The sequence below is a fragment of the Enoplosus armatus genome, chromosome 15, assembly GCF_043641665.1.
Source record: "Enoplosus armatus isolate fEnoArm2 chromosome 15, fEnoArm2.hap1, whole genome shotgun sequence".
Classification (NCBI taxonomy): Eukaryota; Metazoa; Chordata; class Actinopteri; order Centrarchiformes; family Enoplosidae; genus Enoplosus; species Enoplosus armatus.
This window is the reverse complement of record NC_092194.1, coordinates 9,632,539-9,653,049: the sequence shown is the minus strand read 5'-3', so window position 1 is coordinate 9,653,049 and position 20,511 is coordinate 9,632,539. Positions and strand designations below refer to the sequence as shown.

General features: G+C 40.7%; 3 protein-coding genes across 5 annotated transcripts in view; 1 reads left to right on the top strand and 2 right to left on the bottom strand.

Annotated features, from left to right (window-relative positions):
- Positions 1–118: 118 nt before the first annotated feature.
- LOC139297526 (NPC intracellular cholesterol transporter 2-like) lies at positions 119–3,423 on the bottom strand. Its single transcript, XM_070920235.1, has 5 exons — positions 3,360–3,423; positions 2,986–3,093; positions 1,319–1,426; positions 1,049–1,221; positions 119–669 (listed from the first exon to the last, which is right to left on the bottom strand). The coding sequence occupies exons 2-5, from the start codon at positions 3,065–3,067 to the stop codon at positions 583–585; spliced, it is 450 nt and encodes a 149-aa protein (XP_070776336.1). The 5' UTR covers positions 3,068–3,093; positions 3,360–3,423; the 3' UTR covers positions 119–582.
- Positions 3,424–3,838: 415 nt separating this feature from the next.
- Positions 3,839–5,718, top strand: isca2 (iron-sulfur cluster assembly 2). Its single transcript, XM_070920576.1, has 4 exons — positions 3,839–3,919; positions 4,155–4,332; positions 4,796–4,911; positions 5,031–5,718. Exons 1-4 carry the CDS (start codon positions 3,858–3,860, stop codon positions 5,203–5,205), a joined length of 531 nt encoding a protein of 176 aa, XP_070776677.1. The 5' UTR covers positions 3,839–3,857; the 3' UTR covers positions 5,206–5,718.
- Positions 5,719–7,173: 1,455 nt separating this feature from the next.
- Positions 7,174–20,511, bottom strand: part of eml5 (EMAP like 5) — a 36,239-nt gene continuing 22,901 nt past the window's right edge. Inside the window, exons 20-44 of one of the 3 annotated variants that reach the window (XM_070919881.1) lie at positions 20,300–20,427; positions 18,450–18,591; positions 18,204–18,356; positions 16,885–17,016; positions 16,663–16,751; positions 14,890–15,066; positions 14,545–14,746; positions 14,331–14,457; positions 14,033–14,047; positions 13,320–13,328; positions 12,476–12,554; positions 12,024–12,153; positions 11,765–11,863; positions 11,285–11,305; positions 10,692–10,865; positions 10,381–10,589; positions 9,966–10,123; positions 9,572–9,686; positions 9,295–9,483; positions 8,957–9,129; positions 8,490–8,652; positions 8,282–8,385; positions 8,033–8,186; positions 7,304–7,404; positions 7,174–7,210 (exon numbers count right to left, since the gene is read on the bottom strand). In XM_070919881.1, the coding sequence (XP_070775982.1) occupies positions 7,174–7,210; positions 7,304–7,404; positions 8,033–8,186; positions 8,282–8,385; positions 8,490–8,652; positions 8,957–9,129; positions 9,295–9,483; positions 9,572–9,686; positions 9,966–10,123; positions 10,381–10,589; positions 10,692–10,865; positions 11,285–11,305; positions 11,765–11,863; positions 12,024–12,153; positions 12,476–12,554; positions 13,320–13,328; positions 14,033–14,047; positions 14,331–14,457; positions 14,545–14,746; positions 14,890–15,066; positions 16,663–16,751; positions 16,885–17,016; positions 18,204–18,356; positions 18,450–18,591; positions 20,300–20,427 (3,080 nt within the window). The remainder of the gene's footprint in view (positions 7,211–7,303; positions 7,405–8,032; positions 8,187–8,281; positions 8,386–8,489; positions 8,653–8,956; positions 9,130–9,294; positions 9,484–9,571; positions 9,687–9,965; positions 10,124–10,380; positions 10,590–10,691; positions 10,866–11,284; positions 11,306–11,764; positions 11,864–12,023; positions 12,154–12,475; positions 12,555–13,319; positions 13,329–14,032; positions 14,048–14,330; positions 14,458–14,544; positions 14,747–14,889; positions 15,067–16,662; positions 16,752–16,884; positions 17,017–18,203; positions 18,357–18,449; positions 18,592–20,299; positions 20,428–20,511) is intronic. The other 2 variants (XM_070919880.1, XM_070919879.1) reach the window with 2 other exon arrangements.

Below are 20,511 nucleotides of genomic sequence, written 5' to 3'. Positions count from 1 at the left end.
CATCAAGTGAAATTGATAAACAAAGTTTGCCTTCGATCTTCAGCGTGTATCAACAAGTGTCTGGCGTGTATATAGGGCAAGCTGTAAATTGCTGTTATAAAACACAATGCAACTTGGGTACATTAGATTTCTTTATTAGAATTTAATTTGTCATATTCCAGTATTCATGTCTTGTAGTACAAGGTCAGCAAGAATTACAAAAGTTTTAGTAAAGAAAAAGGATAGCATATACCTTTTCTGACTACACAGCAGCCAGTAACACAAGACATTTGCACTGTAGTGGAATGTAGTTCAGGGTCATTCACACAAACATTAACCGCATTATTACATCCACAACTCTTAAAATTGACTGTTAGGAAGATCGCAGCAAAAATCTGCAGTTTGTTTATTTCAGCAGGATTCAAGATGTGTGTGTGAACGGCAAAGTCTTGCAAACTAGTGAAAGACATACATCTTAAAATCAATTTGATGAAGGAATAAAATGAGATCTTAACCAGAGTCATTTACATTCTTCTTTAGTTTTTACTCAAAGCTGAATCCCTTTTTAAAAAACGCTTCAGGAGGAGAGGTAATGTTGCTAGTTTAGCTCACAATCTGAACTGGGAACCTGATGCAGAACAAGTCTTTTTTGTTGTCGTCTCTCAGTTCCCACTCCACGACCAGCTTTATCTAGAAATGCAGAAGAGTGGTCAGTAAACAGGGTGTGCCTTTACTTAAAAAAAAAAAAAAAAAAAATATGGAGGAAGTGAAAGTTGGAAAACAACAAACAAAGACATCTGTTTGACCAAACACACCCAACCATCCACGTATCTTGACACTGGTATTGATATTTATTTAAAAAAAAAAAAAACCTGAATACCTTTTGCCAATATCAAAATGAAAAAAGTTAACTTGCATTCAATTCTACCAGAATCATACAAATGGGAAATAATTTTCAGTTTAGGAGGACTGGAACTGCAGCATCCATTTGCTGACTCTTAGCAATTTTGTTACATTAAAAGAAAAACAGCTTAAAATGATTTCTGCTAATGTCACATGTAGTACTTACTGCGGGGTACTCGGACTTCACAGGAAGGGAGTTCAGATAGTGATACTTCTGCTGCTTCTGGATGGGACACTGGATTCCAGACTTGCAGCCATCTTCTATGGGAATGGGGAAGGGGACTGGAACTCCAGCAATAATACCGTGAACCAACGCTTTGCTCGTCTGGCTCTCCACAGCTACAATAGATAACATAATGTTGAGATCAGAAGTTTAAAAAAATAAAATATGCATTGGTGTACTGGCCAGTATTGCTAAAAGACATAGCCTACTTACCACTGTTGAAGGTCACATTGACAGCGTAGGACTGTCCTTTGTGTAGCTGGCACGGCTGACTGGCACACGGGTTAATGTCCACAATGGCCACTTTACCAGTAGAGGAGCCTAAAGAGAAACATGGGACAGTGTCTTGAAAAAGGTAGACTTTCAAAAAAAATAAAAAAGTAAAAAAAGGTAAATGCTATTATTTGCTGCCATATCACTTGTTAATGTCTTCAGTTTTCATTAGAAGTGACCAACACATTACAGTAAATCACACTGGCTGCTTCATGCTTTAACAAGTCAATTGTAAGAGTTTCAGTCAGTTTACATTTACCAAGGATAAAAGTAATTACAAAAACTCAGCTGATCATTCCAGGTTAGGTTAGAATTTGATTACATGTATACAAGGATCATGATGGCTTCAAGTGTTTTGTTGAACATGTTGAAATTATGTTTTCAAACTATTTCAAAGCCTCAGAAACTGATAAAGGCCTTTAACTTAGGATCATTGCTGAAATGAAAACAATGTCACTTTTTGGCAACTTTGTTTTAAAGTCTAATACATAAACTTACTTTAAACTAAACAGTCATGTAAAACTTGGGACTTATTGGCCATGTGTTTTAGGCATACAATGAAAATAGACTCCAATTTTCAAAAGTGTAGTCTGCTTTGAAGAGTAACCTGAAAGTATTCTGCAAGACTCATTTTTGGCTTTAGAAAAGCGGATGACTTCACCAAGCCTTTTTAAAAAAAACCAAAAAAAAAAAACCACATTCATTAAGTGACGCAATTTCAAAACTGTGACCCAATCGTACCCGAAACCTTACTCATTACGGCTGTATGGTTTAGGTTCATACAGCAATAAGCAATGATGCCAAGTTAAAAGGGTCACTCCAGCGATTGTACATGAGAGTTCAGTTTACTTGTCACGAGGAGTCCTACTCAGCTGTATAATCTCCTGTGGCCAAAGAGGAGGCTTTACAGAGTCTGAGAAAAATAACCCTGATGTCATCAGGGTGTCTGTTGAGTTGCATTATGGGAAACGTAGGATCCAGCATTTTTGGAACCCATATGGGAGACTAAAAGTCAGGACATCTTGGGCTCTGCTTCCTCAATTTTGATCACTTTAATGATTGATCTGTCGGGAGTCCCAACTTTATAGAGGTGCTTTACAAAATCACTTCCAGATGGACTCACTTCTGACCACTCAGGAAACTCCTAAAAACACTGACAAACCACAAAGGTGAGCACATGTGGGAGTTGTTAGTGCAAAAGTGCATTAAATATATGGTTATTCAGGACAGGTGGTGATAAACATATGAGGGACATATGTAGAGCCAGGCATGACACGTGCTAATGAGTGCTGAAATATTTAGTCAAATAGTCAATTGACAGATAATTCATCAGCTTTGATACAATGTTTGGATTTTAACACTCATTCATACAAAACAAGCAATTTATATGCGTTACTTTTGTTCTGGGGAGCTGTGATAGATGTTTTTCACCATCTTCGGACATTTTATAATATGATATTACAGATTCCTTTACTCCCTTTTGAATTCAGTTAAAAAGGTTTACCTCCACACGACCCTTGACTCAGTACTTTTTTTTTTACTCAACGATTGGCCGTTTAACATAGAGAGTAGTACATCTTCTCATTAGGAGGTCAAGTGAAACTTACCGCAGTCGATGTATTTCACTGGCTCCGCACAGGTGAATCCCATCAAGCAGAACAAAACGATGAAACTAGTCCAGGCATCCATGTTTCTCTTTCTTTTTGTGTGTGACCCTATAACAAGGAAATAAGCATGACGCCACATGAGTAAACGTGATCAGACCAGTCTGACTTCGAGTCGTCAGCAGCAAAGTGTTAAGTCAAGTGACTTCTTGTTTATTTCCCCCAAATGTCCCGAGTGTAGCAGTGATTATAAAGTTCAACACAACGAAGAAGAAATACTCTTCGGCCACCGAGTACTACGATAAACAACAAACACTAAATCTTCTGATAAGCAAAGTGTACAAAAGTATGATAAACTCTGAATGCACAAACTGTACCTTGAAGCGTTTCTGTCAGCTTTCGGGATGGGAGTGATAGCCGCCTAGCACCTTTTATTCCATTGTGTCACGAGATCGAAGTAACGCCTATTTATCACAACAGGGCGTTTTTCTCGCCCGAACTTTAGCCTGTCAGGAAACCCACTCAGTGTAAAGACCCCGCCTCCTGCGCTATAATTGACAGATCAAAACCTCAAGAATCACACCAGCCCAGTCATCTGTAACCTAAACCTCAATACAAACATTTGATTGATGGATCGTGTTGGGGGCAGCATACACTCTGAGAGAGCTGTACCTGAGAGGCAAAACCAAGGTATTATATTCCTCAAATTTATCTACGGAAATACCTCAAGATTGGCAGGTAAAATGACGAACCAAATGACCGTGTTGACCAATGTGGGCGTGTGTATTTAACAGGCAACCATTTTAGCCAATAAGGGTCCGATCTGTCCCTCGTCAACAGTTGAGGGTGGGATTTTACCACATTTGTTATGGAAGATGTCGTTCGTGAGTGGAGTTATGATAACTGCGTCAAAGTCAAAAGTATTGCGCCTTGCAAGGTAACGTTAATTTGCATTATATCGTAGACATCATTAGGAATCTCCCTGATCAAAATCATAAACTATGCGTTGAATTTTTGCTGTGTGTTGAATTTTTGCTAGGTAACGTTAGTTAGCACGCTAGCGTAGCCTTTAACGCTACCGTTAGGTAACTAGCTAGCACTAGGGCCAGTGACGTTACAAGTCCTCCTGCTGTCATAAGACCTGATATTAACATAACGCCAATGTTTTGCAGGGCATCTACTCTTCTGAACAACCTCAATGTTAGCCAACAGTTACACCGGGTTCCTCAACCCCCCCTGCCCCATTACACAGCGGGGCTGCGGCTCTTCAGCAGCGCCTCAATCCAGGAAAAGCCAGAGGTGTCAGGTCCATCTGAAGATAAAGTGCTCCTCACTGAGTCATGTGTGAAGGTCAGTAGATACTCACGATTAAGCATCACACTCTTCTCATGTCTGGAAATCCAAATTATAAATTAAGTTAAGTAATTAAGATAAATTTCCAGGTATGGAAAGCCAGGGAGGCCAAAAACTATACCGAAGCCGTTTCAGTGACAGAGTTAGTGAAGATATTTTGCGGATGTTGGCATGTTCTTGGGATAATGTTAATATCTCTGTGTAAAACTTCAAACATTTCATAAATCCCCCATCTGAAGCCAGTGTTGACAGTGGAGCAGCTTCATTATGTCAGATCAGATCAGAGTCTCACTTTGTAGGGAGTATTGGATTCTGTTGATATCTAAAATGTAAGTCAATCAGATCATTTTATGTTAAAACCCATTGCCACGCAGCCACTGTGTTAATTCATGTGTTGAGTTATTGTTTTATCCTTTGCACATCCTTCATCATGCTCACAATGTTGCCCCTTTTAATCCAGAGACTAGGGGAAATCATGGGGAAGGGCGAGTACCTGAGAATACATGTGGAGGGAGGAGGCTGCTCTGGGTTCCAGTACAAGTTTTCTGTTGTTGATAACAAGAATGAAGATGACAGGTAAACTACCACTAATCTCGCTTTCAAGTTTTGTTTTACACTGGCCTCATTGTTTTCCTTAACGCCAATTAATCCAATCAATTTTGTTCCATCCTGCATCCACTCTGCTCTGCGTTCAGCGTGTTTGAGCAGGGAGGAGTGGGCGTTCTCGTGGATCAGGACAGCCTGGAGTTTGTGAAAGGAGCCACTGTGGACTTCACCCAGGAGCTCATCCGCTCCACCTTCCAAGTGCTCAAGAATCCTCAAGCTGATCATGGCTGCTCCTGTGGCAGCTCCTTCTCTGTCAAACTATGACCCTGCTTCCCTGCTTTATGTCAGTATTACTTAATACCCAGATTTACCAGTTTATTAGAATATTAGAGACACTTCTTAATATAATGCATATTATATATTATTATTATAATATTATTATTATATTTAACAGTACATGTGCAGCTCATAAACCGGTAACTCAGGGTATTATATTATATTGGACTATTTCTGATATTTCAAGTCACTAATAACTACATTCAATGTCACAGTGAAACCGGTAGATGATCATTTTCCTAGAAAAACGTGTTGTTTTTTAGGAGCAAAACTACTTGAACTGAATGAAAGGCAGAGGTATCGATTAATCATTTTGCAGATAGTGACAGTTAAGAATGCTCATTGACAGCTGATTCACAATATTGAACTGCAATTTGTCATGTATTCAAACAAAACAAAGGCTCAGTGTTTGAGTATTCAATGCTTAGATTTGTTTTTGTGTGTGTAAAATATGTTAATAGGCCACATCTTTGAATAGAAAGAGCTAAGCTATATTATTTGTTTCATCTAAAATAAAATTGATTGAATTTCAACTTCACTCATTTCAATTTATTATATGCAAATTGGTCTTTTGACATACATGATACACTTCCTGATTACATTAGAATGATGAAAGGGCAGCCAGGAAATGTATCTATTTATTAATAATCGATAAAAGGTTAGTTTGATCACTGATTGTTTCATTACAAGTGTTACTTCTTCAGCAGTATAATTGGTCATGTTATCACAGTCAATACATATCACTCAGAGTTTAAAACTCAAGTTCATGGTTGCCTTTTTTTATTAAAGTGGAATTTAAGAAACATCTCACAAAAAATATACAAAAAGAATATGTACAAATGGTATTTACACTGGTATAATGTAAATCAAAATATGCAGCAACATTTTTTTGTAGTTAGTCTGTAGTTAGGAGCAAACTGTTTTGCACTTTTCATATTTTCTCTCTGATAAAACATTCCATTTAAGCAATATATCTGATTACACAAAACATGAACTTACTTGTTGAAAAATAGTCCACACCATTCATATTCATGAAAATGCGACAATAATACATCATAGCAGCACACTGAAAAGTGACCAAAAAAATTGCATTGAAACATCAATTTACAGCTGTTCTTTTTTGTTTTCTGAGGAATTTGGTTTGGACAGATTGTCTTCCAGTAAGCCATGCACACCCACTAACCACAAACAAATCCTCACACAAGTATGCACACGTTGAACATGTCATGAGGGGAACACTGCCGAGGGAGGTAAGAGGTCAACCAGTCAACAACACAACCACATAAACACAGTGACCAGGTCAGGTGTACAGTGCATAGTATGCTTTGGCATGCTGACATCCAGAACATAACAGTGGATGTTACATTCAGGAGGAAGGCCACAGGATTTGGAATTACCAGTAAAAATCGAACAAATGACTACATGATCCAAAAAGTAAAACCAACATAATACAAAAAGAATCCAAACCCTCATAAATTGAACACTCAGATTAAGGCTAATTCAGTTTGCTACATGTTTTTAAAAAATGGCATTGTCAGTGACACAATTTCGTTAGGCCTGCCAAGTGGCAAAACTGCCATTTGGGACGTGTACACAGATACGCTCACTCTTAAAAAAATAATCCCTCACTGAAACGATATGCACATACTGTATTAGAGAGATGGGTTTTTTTAATCTTTTATGATGATGTAATGTCGTGAGAGCAGGGCTGTCAGCCCCTCTGCCTGTGTTCACAATCAGGACTGATGCTGTCATGAAAATGAGCCTTGCACATATGCATGCACCTAGTTTGAGGCAGTAAGTCAGATCATCACTTTGACTCATTTACAAGCTGCCAGGTCTGTCCTCCTCCTCCTCCTCCTCCTCCTCCTCCTCCTTCTCGTCTTTGTTTAAATGCATCCTTTAGCAGAATCTTTTCTCTGGAGATGCCCACACTTTCTGAGACAGGTGTGGTCCTCAGTGAGGGGCGTGGACACACCTCCACACAAAGAGGCTAGAAAGGACATAGAGGAAAGGACGCATCGCTTAATATTTGAATATGTCGTATCATTAAAAACGATATTGTTATTTGGAGCCTCAGTCGTACCTTCTGTCATCTCCACCGGCACTCACGACGAAGCGATCTCCATTTGTGAAGCGTACATTAGTCAAGTGAGCAGAATGGCCCAGAAAGCGTTTATGTTTGGCCTATAACAGATCACACACACACACACACACACACACACACACACACACACACACACACACACACACACACACACACACACTATATTACAGAGCACAGAAATATCATGCAGAGCTCCATCATTTCATCTCACATCACACAAATTTGGCTTCTCAGTAATGGAAAAGAATGCTGAATAATGGTTACAGGTTGAACACTTTTATAGGTTTATTAAAAATAATCATTTAAAGCCACCATGTAAAGATTTTTTTAAGTGATTGTTTAATCTCTCTTAATCTAATATTTGTGTTTGTAGAACATTGAGATAATCCTGGTTAAATTTGGTGCAGTAGATGTTTTGTTTTGAGCCCATTCATCTCAGTGTTCCCTGGTCAGGATCATGACTTTCTTTGATACCACCACTGGGGGGGGGGGGCGTCGAAGTCAGGAATTTCCTAATTCTACACAGAGTGGGCTTTATGATATCAGTTTAGCTCAGAAAGCTGCCGAGAAAACTTAAAAACACACTTAAAACTTAAATTTAAATCTTATTATCATCAGACAAATGGCAATAGTGTGAATATTGCTGTCAATACATAAAAAACACTGGCAATAATAATGATAATGATAATAATATGCAATCATACTTACAAACTTCTCTGGACATGGAAAGTCCAACAGCTTTACCATTCCAAAGTCATCGCCTGTGACGATGTTAAGGCCTGAGTGGGACACACAGGCACAGGTGACATCTGCTTTGTCAGTGTTGCGGGACCAGATCCCTACGACCTCGTCCCCAAGGACACTGGATACACATAGAGAGAACAATTACATTTTCGCATCAGACTCTGCTGTTACATTTCCAACATACACGTGTCAGTCTTAACACGTAACTCTCACCTTGTCCAGGAGGCCCAGGTAATCCTGTCAATATGGGACTGCTCTGTGACCTGCTTCCCAGACGGTACCTCGTACACGAGCCGTTTGTAAGCACCTGTGGATATCTGTTTCAAGGCATCATAGGTTAGGGATCATACAGCCAGCTGGCGTCTGAGACAAAACATGACCTCTCACCGCAAAGTTGATGAACCCATCACACAGTATATACCTGGATGTAAGTACTGTCGGCAGAAAAGTCCATCTGCATCACGAAGCTGGGGATGTCCCTGCAGCAGTTGATGCGGTTCAGCTGTGGGCCGAGCGTCAGGTCGTAGAAGTCGACCGCACTCTCAGTGGAGCCTACGGCCAAGTAGCACGAATTTGGACTGAACCTGTAAGAAAGACACGCAGTGTTACAAAACACCTGTTTTCTGTCAGATTTACTGTGTAGTGTGTAGAGTGGCTTTGATCCATTTCAGTCTCCATGACAAATACTGATTCTGATATGTTAAAACAGATACACTACTCAGTGTAACCTCTTTCCTAAACAGTCACAGAAAATCTCTCATATGGTTGAGGAAAGACATAGACAATCAAATATCTTATAAAAGGCAAGTTCCGGCTAAATATACCTCTAACATATATCAATAAACCCAACTGCACCTTGTGTAAAGTGCCACACTCTGCTATCATTACCTAATATCCTGGATAGGAGAGCGCCGGTCCCTTTTCTTGCCCCAGATTTTGAGCGAGGCAACCAGCAGGATGATGAACTCTCCATTCTTCATGCCGATGGCCACCATGTCTCCTTCAGGACTGTAGCTTATGGTGCGTGCCGGGTGGCCCAGGTTCACCTTATTCAGCATCTTCTGTTTCCCCACAAGGCCATGCAAGATCAGCACATACTTGTTATTAACATAATTTGTGGATGAAGGGAAACCATGTTAATTTCCCTTGATAAAAGCAACAGTGAACATTTTGATAGAATGGCATATGGAAGATTGAGATAGCTGGAGATAGGTAACATGGCTGACCTTCTCTGGGATGTCCCACAGACGAACAGTGCCATCCTCTGCCGCAGACAGAAATACGTCTCTGGACGGATGGGTGCCCAAGCCCCAGATAGGACCGTCCATGTGTCCGTTCACCAAGATGTTGCACGCTGCATTCTTCTCTCCTACTTCAATGATCTCTGCATTCCTGGTCCCCACAAGGATTTTACCCTGACACAGTAATGAGCAAGATGTGTCAGATGAGATGAGGAGAATTAGCTGGATTATTTTCTGGAGTGCCATATTATCTGTAACCTACCTTTCCTCTGCATACGGAGCGAACACAGTCTATGATCTGACCGGTTTCTAATCGAAACGCTCTGCAGCGCTTCAGCTCCTGGTCCCAGAGCTTCAGAGCACCCCCCTCCTTTGACCTGTGGAGGAAAACATCAGCTGATGAAATTCACAGCTTTAAATAAACTGTATGTATTTCCTTCTCATATGTATTTAGTCTTATTGGTATTACGTTCATTTGGATAAACACATAATTGCAAATATCTATCAAACACAAAACTAATCATAAAATTAAACAGATGTTTTCCATTATCTGGTATCATATCTTAATCACAACATCCCTTTCAAAGATAATATATGATAAAACTAAATCACCCTCCATGTAATATAGTGAAGAAATGCAACAGAGCAGCACTTACGGTCTCTCCTTGCCTCCAGTGACGATGAGGCCGTCTCTCAGTGTGGTGTACATGGTGAACACAGGGCCCGTATGAGCTTTGGCCACAATTCTTACTAGAATGTGTTCCTTCCACACACACACATCCCCACTTATGGTACCTGTAAATGTCAAGTTATTCTGAAAAGAAAACAAATCTGCACTAATCTAGTGGCCTAAGAGAGCAGAGCGAGCAATGCAAGAACAATTCACAGCACATTTAAGCAGACAGTTTGGGATCTGATGAGCTTTAAGTATTAGCAGAGTCAAATTATGAGGTAAAATGTAACATGTAGTCAGAACATTTTTAAGATTTCATAAACTATATAGTTATAAGATCAATTAAATGTTTGACCAAAAATAGACATTGTATTTCATATTGGTTGGAAGTCACTTACAGCTCCAAATGCTACAGACAGCATGGTCTGCATCCTGGCGTCCTCTATGGAACTCAGCACACCTTTTTTGCTGAGCAAAGCTCGACCAGCTAGCGTCCAGAAACGTACATGCTTGATCCCCACTGACACAAAGTGTGTGTCAGAGTCCGGCCGAAATTCAGCCACAAAGATCCTCTGGGTGTGACCTATCCGGCTGGCCACTTTGGCACCTGAGAGCAGAGTGCCATGAAAATGTGATCTCTCAACTGTGGTGGGACTTTCTAATCCCCAGGATGAGGTCAAAGTTTAAGGGAAGAATATTTCGTATTTACCTTCCTGCCACTTCCAGATGGTGACAGTGTGTTCGGGGTCCAGGCCCACAGACAGCAGGAGTTTTCCTGTGGCACTAAAGCTGACAGAACAAACCCCACCAGAGTGGAAACAACGTAGCACCGACAGCGTCTGCTTGGTCATGGCGTCCCACACATGGATAGATGGAGACGTGGCTGAGGGACAGACAAGGAAATTATTTGTCTAAATCTAACTACTATTATAATGTACTTCTTTCTTTCTTGGGTCTGGCTTGTGTCATGTGTAAAGCCAAAGTCTTGAACTATCATTATTCTTTGTTATTCCTAATACTCAAATTGAACAAAACACTAAAACTAAAAAGGTATCAGCTGGAGTTTAGACAAATGCTGTCATAGCTTTTTTGAATTATATTTTTTAGACAACAATGTGATAGATACAACAGTGAAACATGATTCATAGAAATAACCAAGTCTGCTTGAGGGAAAGACCCCAAATCAAGTGGTCACTAGATGGCACTAACGTAAAGAATATAAAGAGTTGAAATAAAACAGATTTTCTTTCATTAATTATTAACATCATGTTTCCTGTTTTACATGGAGACTAAGTTTCTTACCTGACATGTCACCGGTATCACCTGAAAAGAAGGAAAATCGGATTTATTGACAGACCCAACAAATTATTTGTTAATTTTTTTTTTTTACTTTCTGAGCAATAGCTGTTTCTGTTGCCAACAAAAGCTTCTACTTTCAAAATATTTAGATAATTTACAGAAAATTATGTACAATTCTACAAGTTATATTTATCAAATGTAATTTTATTAGGTGAAGTTTGCTATCACAAATCCTCATTTCTGCCATTTGTTTATGTGTGTTTGTCTGTGAGAAATGCATCATCTGTGACAATCCCACAACTATTCATGTATCCAAAAATGTAAATTTTGCTCATTAGTTGCTTTATAGTACAGATGAACTCGTAGGAGGGGGACAGCCATCTGTCATGTACGATAATCCCCATGCACAATGCACAACACAGGATACAGGGAAGAAAAATGAGGCGGCTGGTGACACAGGAGGTCAACTTCTCACAGACATACCTACTTGGCCAGTTGCCACCACGTTGGGGAATTTGGGATGTTGATTGATTGTCAGGCACAGAATGTCGTCACTGTGTTCTACATAAAAACTTTGGCAGGCTGTAAGAACACACCCAACCCACACACACACACACACACACACACACACACACACACACACACCACACACAGATCCAAAATGAAATACATACATGTTATGTTTTCTTTTCAGGTAGTAACACTGTCAGAGCGTCTCCTAGACTGTGCTCTGTCTACTCACAGGTCGTCAAGTTGAGCACAATGCCAACTGAGGCCGTGTGGTAGATGATGTCCGCCCCCTCATTCAGGTAGTGCACGTTATTGCGGCAGTCATTGCCACGGTAACCAAACACCAGCTCCAACACCAGGTCCTGTGGGAGAGTCAGAAAACGACCGGCAGAAAGTCAGAAAGGTCAACGCCATTGACAACTGAGATGTTTGGAGCCCACTGCCGGCTGAAGTTGCGCGTCATTATTCGATTACAGCTTCGTCAGAGTCCCCAAAGAGGCTGTCTGGACCGAGTATGAGGACACAGCGTCTTCAGGAAAATAATATAACATAATAATATAAACAATCATATTAGAAACCAGCATTTTGAATATTATGCTGCTCTGACAAAGACTCCTGTTTACATGAAGTTCACCATCTGTATATATTAGTTTCCTGTGTTTTGTGATGTGAGGTCCTTCTTACCTCTATGGGTCTCTTCTTTTTGCCGACATTGTTGGTCTGCAGCTTCTCCGGCTGTGGCAGCGCCCTGCTGACAGGAGGCCTGAAACAGACAGCTAGGCTTAAGAGGGCTGCCCCAGAGCTGCTTATCATGCTGAAGATAATGATAATGATGATGACAATAATGATAATATTACACTGTTTACTATTCTGACTGTTAAATATTCCACAAATATCTATCTATCTATCTATCTATCTATCTATCTATCTATCTATCTATCTATCTATCTATCTATATGTGCACACAAATAGGTGATGTTTTATCTCAAAAGAAAGGAAAACCCATGTTTTTCTGTTAGGAGCTGCAAATCTTGAGGTGGGATGATATTTTTAAAAAAGCAGATGAGAAGAGAAGTGTGTACAGAGTTTATATTACCATCGAAGCTATGAAAGGATGAAGTTTGACAATTCAGAAACATCACCAATTAAATATATGTCTGGATTTGTGGCTGAAAAATACAGTTTTCTGTACTCTGGTTGAACCACAACCAAACAGTAAAGTTTTCAAGTCCTTTCATCCAATCAGCTGAATAACAACTTTTCTCTGATTACTCTAATTACTAAGACTTTTAAAGTGCATATTTAAAACACAATGGTAGGAAAAAAACGATTAATAATGCAGAGACTGTATGGACAAACTGTCACCGTGACCTTCTTTTGAAAAGAGAAACACTATCAGGTGTCTAAAAGACAGACACCAAGACACCACTCGCTTCATATTTAATCTACAAATACCTCAAGTAATGAGGCCACAATCTGTGTCTGTGCTCTATAAAGCAATAAAAGAACCAGGATGTAAGTATCTTACCTTGACCCTCTTTGTGGCAGCAACAACAAAGAAAAAACAAGAATTAGAAAAAAGGTTTCTCACAGCGTTCACTGCTGCCCGGCGGACACACACGAAACACAACACCTCAGCCACTGAGGACATAAAATACAGGAGTCAGCACCATCGTGTAACCATGACAACTAAAGTCCATTTCCATGACAACCGCTGCCCAGAAGATGCTGCGTGGAGGCTTGCATCATTATCAGAGAAACTAATCTGGAAATCAGTTAAACCTGAAGCACCCAAAGTCTTAAAGATGGATTAAGATGATGGAAAATTTGATAATGCTTGTAAACACTGTTTATGAACAGCCACATGAACAATACTTTCTTAAAAAGACTTCAAAAGAGGATATCTTAAGATGTGTGAATTTCTAATATTCCTCCTGGTTTGATGTGTGAAATTAATCCACTTTAATCATTCTTTTTACCCCCAAAAACTGACAATTAAACTGGACACTAAAGTAAATTAAATATTCTTGATACTATCTTGAGTCTAGATGTCTTCCTTTTATTTTTGCTCTTTTTGAAGGCAATAGGGTGACCATGTGATACATTCTCCCTACTGTAGCTCACAGATTATAACAACATGATTTAGTCAGATTACCTTTTCTCTTTAATTACACATATTTCAATCATGCCCAATGCTTAGTCTTTTGTCCAGAAACAACATACATGAACACAAGAGCTTACCTGACCACCCCTTGTCTTCAAGTAGAATTAAAGAACGAAGCAGGATAATGACAGATGGACAGCCATTAAAGGAAAGAAGAAGAGCAGAAAAGGCTGAGTTATTTCAAAAGGGCAGGAATTTCACGCAGGAAAAGAAAAGATGTCAACTGAAGAAGGCAGGTTTGGATTCATCTTGACGCAGAAGCCTTATTTTTTTGTACTATGACAGGCAGAAATTCCTAAAAGTTTTTTTCTGACAGCTCATGGGGCATCCTCCTGAGCATCTGCAGAGCTTCATCATAGCTTCATTGAGGAATACCTTTCATCCACAGAGGGCTCTTTCAGCTGCAAGTGGGGTTTCACACCCGTCATGGGACGCATGTTGGTGGATAAGGCCTTGATGGTGTAGTTGATCTCGTTCTCCCTCGTCACATCACTGTCATAACCTGGTGAAAGACAGGAATGACACAGATTTCTCTTTAGCAAAAGAAACATTTGATGAATAAAAACCTGAAAAGGAGCTCCTTTCTCACCTCCATCATCCTCACTCTCGATGTCTGACTCCTCGCTGTCACACGGTTTGAATTCCCTGTGGCCCTCGGGCTCATGGGCCCAGATCATGAGGCACGTGTCGCCCCCACCGACTGTCACCAAGAGGCTGTCGTCATGGGTCCATCGCACATTGGTAACATGTGTGCTGTGGGCCACATAGCGTTTGAACTTTGCATACTTCCCCTAGGGGAGAGGGACAACATTTGTTTAACACTTGTAACATTAACACAGAAATTAACATAACATTTGCATAAACCTTCAACATAAGCCTTACAGTAAGTCATGAGACGCTCAGATAATGCAAAGAATGATGCATTGTGTCCTACCTTGACAGGGTATCTGAAGAGCTTGACATATCCTAAGTCATCTCCTGTTGCTAGCACCTTCCTGTCATTACTAAGGCTGGCAGCGGTCACCTCGGTGACCTCACTGACCAAAGGCCAGATGCCCTCAACAGACGTTCCCAGGACACACGTCCACGTGCTCCAGTCGATCTTCTCCACCTGAGCCAAGTGAGAAAGTAAGTAAAGATTAATTTATATAGCACTTTTTACTTCAGTACTTCACAATAAAAACATTAACTATTGAACCTGCAGCATAGTAATGAACACAAGAGGAACAAAATACAACATAACAATTCAGAAATGCACTCAGGAGCTTCACCATGAAGAGCCTGATAAGTAATAATGGGATTTTTATTAAATTCTGAAATCTTCAGGCACCCGGAGAGAGAGAGAGCCAACACTGACGTTATGTGCTCTCTGCGCTTTGTCTTTATTAAAAGACCAGCTGCAGAAATTTTGAACCATCTGCAGATGAGCTCCAGCTCCCTAGCGGAGGCAAGACTTTAATGAATTACAATAATCTAGTGGTGAAGACACAAAAGCATGGACCCATTTCTCTGCACTTTCCAAAGATAAAATATGTCTGATACTAGATATTCCTTAACTGAAAAAAAACATAATTTCACAAATTTTATATATTTTCTTTAAACAACAGAAAAATCCAGAGAGGAGTCAAATGTGGCAAGTACAATAGTTTGACATTTTGGGAAATACACATATATGCTTTCTTGCTGAAAGTTGAATGTGAAGACTGATGCCACTGTCTGTCTGTTAAATATAATGCTACATCCATCAGATGGTTATCTTAGCTTAACACAAAGACTGGAAACAGCTATCCTGGCTCTGTCCAACAATAACAAAATATGGCTACCAGCACTAGCTCCTTTATGCTAAGCTAAGCTAATTCTGTGCTGGCCCCCACTTCATATCTTTTGTACAGACATGAAAGTGGCTTCTCATCCAACTCTCAGCATGAAACCAAATACGTGTATTCCCCATAATGTAAAACTATTCCTTTAAAAGGTCCCAGAAGGCAGGGTCTTTTGATTACTAGAAGGTTTTGGGACATCCAGCCTCTCATAGAGTCCAGGCAGTCCTTTTGTTAGTCTACTGAGATTGCTACATACCACATACACAGAAGTATGTGTCGTCCACATAAGAGTGAAAAGATATATTAAAACGACAAATTTAAGGAACCACTATAGCAAATGATTAGAGAATAAAATGGGGCCATGAACAGACTCGTATCTCAAAATAGCAGACATAACCGACACAGAAAATTGTCTATTTGATAAATACGATATAAACCAGCTAAGAGCAGAACCAGATAGGCCAACCCACTGCCTCAGCCTGTCAATAATGATCCTGTGATCAAGTGCACAAGAGAAGAGTGAATGGGAGGGGAAGAGGAAAATGTCATGCATCATGATGAGGTGAGACAAACGAGCAAAGGTAGTAGAGGACATCTGAGGCTCCAGCGAAACACAACCTAGCAGCATCCATCATCCCAGACCCTTATTTTCTTAATGCTTCCCTCTGCTGTGTGCCTCGCAAGGTGTCTGAATGTCACAGTGTATTAAAGGGACCCTAAACACTATCCCACTTCCACTGCCAAAATTAGAATCATACTGGTGAAAAGTGGGCCGTGTTAATGCTTCACTGCCCGTCCCCGAGCCTGCTGTGATCCCGAAGGGATAAAGTGGGCCAACAATGCCATAACCCACGTCTGGTCCTGTGCCTCCTCTCCCTGCTTACCTCTGTGGCCGGGATGGTCTGCCTCTTGCCGCGAGGTGCCTCAAAGAAAAACTGCTCTTTAGCACCTGTGTTGACTTGGAGTAGTTTTCCTGTGAATGAAAAAAGCCCAGTGGGCCGTGGTGCTTAACTGTTTAACAGAAACATTTTGAATCCATAATTGGTACTCAAGCAGTCATTTGCAAGGACTTACTCAGACAATTGCATTTAAGGAAGCATGTTTACCTCTCTTATCCCAGTCCAGATGGGTAATGTAGTTGAGGCATCCTTTGCACACCCCAACTCGTTTGCTGCTCATTACATTGTAAATATCCACAAACGTGTCCCCTGATGCTACTGCAAGGTACTTCCCAGCACCTGAACAAACAAAAGAGAGAAAAGTGTCAATCAGGTTCAAACAAAGTATCAACAGAACTGAGGACTTTTAGAGATAGCAATGCTGGTTTGTCAGTTGTTTGGTCTGAAAACAACTCATCATCAAATTTAGTACATTTATTTACCCGTCAGGATGAATTTTAATAACTTTGGTGATCTCTTAACCTTTCTAGCGCCACCATCTTTAATCATCATTTAATGTGTCCAATGACTTAATGACTAAATACCTACAAAACTAACGACATTCCCATCAGCTTCAACTGTACTTCGTGTTTAGTACTCATTGGCAAGTGTTAGCATGCCAACACACCAAACTAAGATGGTGAACATGGTGAACATTACCTGTTATACATCAGAATGTTAACATTGTTATTGTTAGCATGTTAGCACTTAGCTAAATACAGTCATAAAGAACACAAAAAACAGCATGGTCTGGTAACTACTGTGAATTGCAACGTGTTTCAAGCTCGGGGATCTGATGCGGCTTGATGAAGAGCGCTCATATGCCATTAAGTGCCTGTTTTTGTGCACATAATTAGCAAATCAAAATTTCTGACTTTTCTGTATTCAACAGCTCCCCTTCTTTTTTATTTGTGTTATTACTGACTTTCGACAGTTTTTTTTCGTGAATTCCTAAGTACAGACTCACAGAGCCCACAGCATGGCTGTAGACTTATTTTTGTAAAATAAATAAATTAAATAAGAGTTCTCTTTGGTTCAAAAGTGTGTTAACCAAGTTAAAACCCATTCCTGCTCAGCATTACACTGCTCTATAAAGTGACTTCTACTCTAAGATGTAGGCACTCAGGGACTCATGGGTGTTGGGTTGAGAAACAGGATCCGTTGCATTGTGGATTAAGGTTAAGTGTCCAGGCGAAAGAGAGTTTAGTTTCTTGCTCTCACTTTGTCCACCCCCACTGTTTTCCCATTCCGCTTGCTGTCTCTCTATCTGGCCCTATTACAGAAAGCCATTCATTTGGGTCAGGCCTGCAGCAATATCTCTTCCCGACTCACAGTGGGAGAGAAATATGTATACCTGCTGAACAGCATCCTACATACACTAAGATGCTTTGAAGGGCACACAGAGTTTAGAGGCCCATTTACTTCTCAGACAAGGATTTGAGGGGAGTTATTGTAAGGGTGAGGAAATGCGGAGGTGAACCACAGACCTGGAGAGAATCTGATATCAGAGATGATGTCCTTGCGGTGGTGGAAGGACACCAGGTCCTCCAGGGTGTCTGCGTTCACAATGAGGAAGCTGCCGTCATTCAGGCCCACCGCCAACGCTTTGCCATCAGGGGAGAAGCAGCAGCAACGGCCGCCTGTGGAGGATAACGTGTTTGGTAAAGCCCTGGGACCAGTGCACTTCCTGTCGGAGAATACACTCATCTGTTAGTGTCTGAGTGGTGACTCACCTTTTCTGAGCTTGCGTACAGCCAGCATGCAGTGGCTGGGCGAGAGGTCCCATATGCGCAGGGTTTTGTCATCGCTGACGGTGGCACAGAGAGGAAGATGGGGATGAGTGGCCAGGCCCCACACTTCACCCTCCATGTGACCCTTCAGACACATACAATATAGCATCATTATTTAATTCATAGTTGGTCAACTCACTGTGAGGTGATCAAGGAAAAAAGAAGAGAAATAATGTACTCAACCTGAATATTGTGCATTTTGTTTCGTTTATTTTTTTGCTTAGCTCTGTGTACAGATTTTTTCTTCTTCTATGTTTAGGTGTGGCTAAATTTACTTACGTGCCTAATAGATAAAAAAGGTCATATATGAAGAGCAACAACATCTGCCTAATCTTTATATTTCCCTCCTCTCTGACATCAGCAGTGGGCTTGATCAATCAGATTAACCATATGTACCCCACATTGTGCTTATATTTGATATTCCTGACATAGTTAGTCTGCTTATACAACAGGTGACTGAGGACAACCTTTGGTTCTCTCATCAGTTGATCCCATCCATCACAATGTGCTTGTATAATTTAAGACATTTGAAAAGGGCAATCAATAGCATTCACTCTGTCTGCCTACAATCAGGGGAGCCTGGGAGACACTGCAGGACCACTTAACTAAATTAACAATCTCCCATTCAACAGCAATACTTCATCGCCGTTTATAGCCACCTCCTTGGTGATTCTGCGTTGCTGTGTAAAATAGGCAGAAGTGTTATAATGTAACTGCAGGGCTATGCTGGTTTTAACCAATGGATATGCATGTATTACTGTTGACCATTTTCCAAAGCAGAACATGCAATTCTTTAATTTTGCAGCCATAAAGATTTTCAGGAGGTAGATATGACTTTTACATAAACCTCAAGGCACATCTCCAAGATACAGAGTGAAGAACATGACATTAGTCCTCACGCCCACTATCTTTGACACTTAAACATCCCACCTTCTCCACAACATAGCATCAGTTTTACAAACATTTTCTACCATCCAAGTAGCCACTGCTTTCCATTCATTTAAGCACAATACAGAAAATCAATGTGCACTGACCTGAAACTTGCTTTAGATAAGTAATCCATCACTTCAACATGTTGTCACATTGGTGTATTCAAGGATGTCTAAAGTAATCCTTTTTTAGAGTACCCTTGAACACACCACCAAGTTTCACAGCAGTGCTGCCACTTCATTACAACGCAATAAAAATGAAACCTTCACAAAAAAAGTCAGAGAATAACTTAGAAGTCAGCCAGTCAGTGCATTTTCAACTCTTTACTAAGTTGGAAAAAGTCACCTTACAGACTCCAGCTCATCATACTGCAGAAAAACTACAGGTAGCCTCCTCATGAATACCCTGTCTGAGATAATGAAGCTCAGGTGGAATCTGATGTGCTGTAGCGTGTGGCTGGTGTTGTTTTCACCGTGTGTCTGTGTGGTGTTTATATGTATGTCTGTCTCTGGACAGATTTTGAAAGCGATAGTGTCACAACCGTGCAAGATTCAGTCACGAAACTTTACAGGTGTGGAGTTGAGATGAAGTGTTCGAAGATAGTTGTGGTCCGAGTAAGGGCGCCAGTAGTAGATGGGTAGGAAGTAGGGAAGACTTTACGCCCCTGGCCCACATCCGTTTTAAGTCGCGGATCACTATTTCCCAGTATGTTAGTATGTGGGTGTAGTCCAATCCATGAGTACTGAGTACTCATGTAATAATGTAGTAATGACTACTGAGTACTCATGGGTCGGAACGTCAACATGTTGATGGGCATCGCGGCTGGTGTGATCTCATCAGGGTTATTCTTATTGGTGTGTTACCTGGACCAGCAGAGTGATGGGGCCACTCTTGTCCACCTCTAAGATCTCTCCGTTCTTGGTCCCCACCAGGATGTGGCCATGGCCCAGAGATATGGCACGTATGGACGGGTTGTCCTCCAAGAGCAACCCTGTAGAGTCGATGAATTAGAGCATGAAGTCAGAGACCTTAGCTTGAACCAGGACACATGAGACAATCTTCATCTTCATCATTT